Source organism: Zea mays, chromosome 10 (assembly GCF_902167145.1).
Source record: "Zea mays cultivar B73 chromosome 10, Zm-B73-REFERENCE-NAM-5.0, whole genome shotgun sequence".
NCBI lineage: Eukaryota > Viridiplantae > Streptophyta > Magnoliopsida > Poales > Poaceae > Zea > Zea mays.
Genome location: NC_050105.1, coordinates 3,849,198 through 3,854,992, shown reverse-complemented (window position 1 = coordinate 3,854,992; position 5,795 = coordinate 3,849,198). Strand labels below are relative to the sequence as shown.

The 5,795-nt window shown below is 42.7% G+C and overlaps 1 protein-coding gene across 2 annotated transcripts; it reads right to left on the bottom strand.

Moving 5' to 3' along the window:
* Nucleotides 1-2,531: 2,531 nt before the first annotated feature.
* Nucleotides 2,532-5,795, bottom strand: LOC109943152 (protein ALP1-like). Of its 2 annotated transcripts, none has more exons than XM_020546006.3 (3): nucleotides 4,766-5,795; nucleotides 3,166-4,678; nucleotides 2,532-3,098 (listed from the first exon to the last, which is right to left on the bottom strand). In XM_020546006.3, the coding sequence occupies exons 2-3, from the start codon at nucleotides 3,911-3,913 to the stop codon at nucleotides 2,632-2,634; spliced, it is 1,215 nt and encodes a 404-aa protein (XP_020401595.2). In that variant the 5' UTR covers nucleotides 3,914-4,678; nucleotides 4,766-5,795; the 3' UTR covers nucleotides 2,532-2,631. Both variants share the same exon structure in this region, with proteins under 2 accessions (XP_020401595.2, XP_020401524.1).

Sequence of the window (5,795 nt, the reverse complement as noted above, 5' to 3'; positions counted from 1 at the left end):
CGATGAAAAGACGTGTGTGAAGTGTAACGATCAAGCAAGACCTTTCGCTCTTCTTTTGTGTCTTCCTCCCGGCCGGCGGGCCGGCCCAGATGTTCGTCGATGTCTTTGCTGCCTATTCTTCGGTCCGCTCATTGCTTTTCTTTTTGCGCGTGGCCATCGTTCAAGGTTCGAGCTTCCCGACGAGCAAACGGAGTGGCTTGGTCGGCAAGCTTCTCTCGAATAATCTAACTTCTACAGTACACTCCATTGTAACATGCATGCGAACAGTCTATATTATTGTTTACTACCTATCTATATCTTTTTTTTGCTAATAGATATATCGTTTCATTAGCTTTTATCCTCTATAACGAATTTTAATAAAAATGGTGTAAGGATATGTAAATGGTTTAACTAAATCAAATATGCAACCGTATAATTCAAGCCCTGTTAATTCAAGCCATGTTTCGTAAGGCTCCGGCTCCTCTAAAAACGGCTCTGACTTCGGCTTCGACTTCTTTGATGGAGCGGCTCTTCCACAGAAGCCGGTGTATTTTTGTAAATCGTTTGGCAAAACTGTTCTTTCTTAATTTTTCTACTTTCTACTTGTTGCATTCAACAAAACTGCTACTTTCTGCATTCAGCAAACCGATATTTCCTACTTGCTGCTTGCTGAAACTACTTACTACTTATTTGCTGAAACTGCATTCAACAAAACCAAACTGCTTGTTGCTTGCTGCTACTTGCTTGGTGTGTGCTTGGTGTCAAGTGCACTGCTTGCTACTACTTGGCGCTTGCTGCCCAAATAGAGATAGTGGCATGACAGTGGACAGGCATGAGAAAGAGAAGAGAGACGGCGGCACGACGGTGGACTGACGTAGAAGACAGATAAATAAGGAAGGATATACTGAACAGCAACAGCAAACGGCGACACGCCCGGAGAAGCTGTGTGGAGCCAAAATTTTAAGCTCCGGCTCCTGAATCTGTAGTGGCTCTTGCTCCTTCTCTGGAGCCATTTTTGTGAACCACGTTTGGGAGGGCTCCCGCAAGGAGCCGAAGCCGGAGCCACCCAAGAGCCTTCCCAAACCGTACCTCAATTGCATGCATTCGACCCCTTTCTGGTGCAATCCATATATTGTTTGGTGAGGTGGCACGACTCGACTCGTCGGTCAGTCAGGACCGCCACTGAGGAAACAGATCATATACATACAGTTTCATGGGCTGAACATTTAATTGAGCATCATGCATGCAATGCAGAGGGCCTGCGTGGCACAGCGATCATCCGTGACTCCACTCCATCTGAAAGGCTAGCTTCTCAAGCTACCGAATCGTGTGTAATTTGGGCATGGTATGGTATATACTCCATAATCTATTTGGTTTTTTTATATGTCCGGATCTGATAATTGTTAGAATCTATACTGTCTAGGATCGATTCCTAAGTCCCTAGAAAACCATTCCGTAACTGAAAGTAAAATCTTGATGACGAGTAGATCTGATCTACTAAGAGGAATAGGAAAACATACCTTTGTTGTTGTTGGAGAGTTGCAGTTGCCGTCTTCATAGTGTTGCCCTGTAGAGAAACAGCACGCATCGAATCCGAGCTGCTGCAGGTTGTAGCGTTTCCAGACACTCCGACACTTAGGCGATGGGGCCTTTGGGGACTAGGGTTTTAGGGCGAGGTACTAGCGTTAGTCTTTCCTGCGACCCCTTAGTCCTATATATAGCGTCGTGTGTCTGGGGGCTCCAACCGAGGTTAGCGTGGGCCCTCCCGATCAAGGGCCCGATTAAAGGAACGATAGCTGGGTTAAGCCCAATCCAGTCTCTATTGACCGGCTGTAGAGGACACACCCAACAATCTCCCCTTTGTTCTCTACATTCCTTGTACTCAACTTTTCTGGATTTCATCCCTCGACAAGTTTACACATAGAGACCAATGTGTGACAATATATAACCGATTAAGTATCATCACACTCATTGACTACAACATGCTCGCCTGCTTCAGAACAAAAAGAGACTTTATTTGGTTGCAATCTGTAGCCTCTTTGATTCAAGATCATAGGTACTCCCTTAAACCCATGCCGGCTGCATGCTTACTAAACGCGCTGGGTGGAAGACCTTTTGTGAGCGGATCCGCTAGCATCTGCTATCTTCTGTTATGCTCATCTTTTATAGTTTGATTCTAAATCTACTCCTTAACAACATAATACTAAAAGTCAATGAACTTGGCAGCGCCACATGACTTGTTGTTATAGGAGTACGGTACCGCTGGCTCATTATCGCAGTAAATTCTCAGTGGTCACTCTATGCTATCAACCACTCTTAGGGTGTGTTTGGTTGTGCTGTGGCTGTGAAACAAAGCTGCTGTGGGCTGTAAGCTGTGAAAAAGCTGCTGTGGAATATGAGCTGTGAAAAAAGCAGAAAGCTGTTTGGTTCGAACAACTGTGAAATTATAGGTTTGGTATAAAATGTTTGTAATGGCCCTACCTTGTAGGAGACACTTGATATTCGAGTTGATTATAACACTTTACTTTGTACAGTAATGACAAGGAAAAACATTTTAGAAATAGAAACTAGTTTTTTTAAGTTTTGTATTCACCATTAACATTTATTTCACATAAATAAACTGATGATTCAAACTATCCTTCTTCAACATAACTATCTCCCTCTCGCACTACTCAAAGCATCAGCTATCTTATTACGAATGGTATTCATTGTATTCTCATTCTCTCCCTCTGGATTGTCATCTCCTTGTGCTTGTGACGTGAAACTCTGTTGTACCAAGTACTCCTCATCGGCATCACATCTATCAAACAACCTATCTTCTGAATTGCTGTCACGAATAAAATTATGCAACGCCATGCAAGCTATAATTATATGTTTCTGTGTACGTGTAGAAAAACTTGGAATGCCTTTCAAAATACGCCACTTCTGCTTCAAGACTCCAAAAGCCCTCTCAATAACATTTCGAAGAGATGAATGTAAGAAATTGAACATCTCATATTTCCCTTGAGGAGGACGTCCATTACGAAGTCGAAATTCTAGTATATGGTATGTGCTTCCTTTGAAAGGGGCTAGATATCCTTGTCGGTTTGGATAACCAGAGTCGACGAGATAATACTTACCTATATCAAAAAATTAGCAAAACAAAAAAAATCCATACAAAGATTAAACGAAACAAAACATATATACCTTTTGGAGGCACCGGAAATGAAGGGAAATTTGCTAAAGCATGATTCAAGATCCGTGTGTCATGTGCAGAACCCGGCCACCCAGCAACGACAAAGATAAATCTCATGTCAAAATCACAAATAGCTAACACATTTTGAGATGTATACCCATGTCGACATGTATAGTTAACCACTTCATCTGCTGGCACTGTGATAGGAACATGTGAACCGTCAATAGCTCCGATAGCTCCTTGGAAATAGGGCCAGAAACGTTCCTCCTTGATTCTATCATGCTCAGTTTTGAAAGTAGGATCTCTTGGTTTAATATTATCTTTCGATAACTTGCGCAAACATTTTAGTACTTCATGAAATTTGGTGTGCACTGTCCATAGTGATCGGGTAAAACGATTTTCAGCTTGTGAAAATGACTGTGGTCCTCCAACGATCCACAAAAACATTGCTAGTGACTCCATCGACGATACATTATTAGTTGATGTTAAGCCGTAACTAGAGACGAGCAAGTCATGTAGTGCCATGAAAACATTTGTGCTCATGCGAAACATCTTATAAAAGTACCTTGGACGACCCATGCAATTCGTAACCCATTGTATTCCAGTTTCTGGGGTTTCCCTGTACTCTCCTTTGTGCAAGTATCTCTGATTGTACTCCTCACCCATTTCACCAATAACAGCTGCTTGCTGGGACAGTTCGGCAAGATACAATAGACCCTTGTTTGCTTGTTTGGCCAAAGTTGCCATGTTGTCAGCCATCTACACAAGATATTAATATATTAATATTTATAACAAAATTTGAATAGCAAACGAATATGTAGACAACAAACAAAATGTGCTCATCATTTCCAATATCATCATTCCAAATGGTGCTTACATAGCAAGCAAATAAATAGTTCTCACAACACAATAATGTAAATAAATAATTCAAATCTTCTACATGTGCCTCATCATTTCCTTTGCATGCTCCCTCTCAAGTAAGTCAAACCTTCCTTCATTTGTTTCCAGCATGCAGAAGACCTCTCTAAATTCAGGCTTGACAATAAAAAATGTGGTTGTATGCATTAGAGCTGTTTTCTCTTTAACCCCACAATCTTTCACCATCTTCCTAGTCTCTGCAATGCTAGGCACTTGGCTTGTTGGATGTGTTGATGATGCTTCAACACTTGTGGATATCTTCTCTGCTGTTGTTTCTATCTTTAAACATGTGTTCTTATATAGTCGAAAGAATGGACTCTTCTCTTCCTTCTCCTCAGCATCAGTACATGAGGCCTTGCGTTTCCTTTTCACTGGTTTGGATCTTTTCGAAACAGTCACTTTGACTTCATCATTTTCTGGAGTTCTTTCCATCTCTACTACATCATCACTTGAGTCATCAGATGAAATATCTCCAGGACATGATGCACTTGTCCCGCTAACATGTATCTTATCAAACAACATATGTAGATCATCAAGATGTTTTGGTCCTTGTTTTCTGGACCTAACATGGTTGCATTTGATACCTTTATCTGGATTGTTACATCTCTGAAATTAAATGAACAAAGTTACCAAGTCAGTCCATATAGAAGAATGCAAAATGATAAATTAAAAAGGACATGATATTATTCTTACTGCTAGATGTTCATCCCACCAATCTTTGGAGCAGTCAACAGTTTGCTTTGCCTCATTCCATCCAAGACCAGTGGTCGCATTCTTGAACTCCATGAACCATATATACTCCTTTTTCATGTTGTCCAACTTGTTCTTCAATTGTTTCTTTGTTAGCTTTAGGCCTGTTTTTTCTTCATACTTTGTAACCAAATTTTTCCAACCTATCCTAGTGAAAACTCCCATGGGCCTATTGTCATCTTCTATCTCTTTTTTGCAGATATTAATGAGATATGTAACATTTGCATCACACCAATCTGCCTTATCAGCCATTCTTCATTGAATTAAAAAACATTCATGGACAAGTAAGTTGTCAATCATATATGTAAATAATAAAGTAATACGACGACAACGAGATGATGTGGTTCCAGTGCCGCGCGCCCGGCAGCGGGGTGTGTGTGTGCAGTTCTACTTGAGTTCTCCTACATAATCTAAGTAACCATCAATGTTTTGCCATATTATTCTAAATAATGGAGAAGCTAGGAACTCTACTAGATTGGCATATCCTACTAGGATCGGATCGTAGGAAGCCCCCACCACTATGGACCTAACCTCGCGGTCATGGGGAGCCTAATGACATAGTTATTAATGAAGTGGGGTGGGAGCACGTTGGAAAAAATCACCTGCAGACCGCCGTCGAGTGTTGATGTTAGAGAGAGGGAGACGAGCAGCTCCTGGGGAGGAAGACGGTCACCACCTGAGAGGAGGTAGATGGCTGCTGCCTGGGAGGAATCGGGCACCGCCTGGGAGCCGCTGGGGAGGCCCGGCCACCGACTGGTTAGACGCTGGAGACTCGCCTGGGGAGCTGTTGGGCAACCGCTGGGGAGGACCGTCTGCCGTCTGGGAGCAGGCCTGGGGAGCCGCTGGGGAGGATACGACCACCGCCTGGGGAGCCGCTGGGGAGGATACGGCCGCCGCCTGGGGAGGATAGGGTCGCCGCCTGGGGATCAATTTGATTTCTTCAAAACCAGCGACGAGAATAACGAATCGGTAC

Excerpts from the sequence above, each read along its gene's own strand:
- LOC109943152 (XM_020546006.3), bottom strand. The coding sequence starts at position 3,913 with ATGGCTGACAACATGGCAACTTTGGCCAAACAAGCAAACAAGGGTCTA. Across the intron at positions 3,099-3,165 it reads ATTTCCGGTGCCTCCAAAAG|GTAAGTATTATCTCGTCGAC; the intron begins GTATATATGTTT and ends TTTTTGATATAG.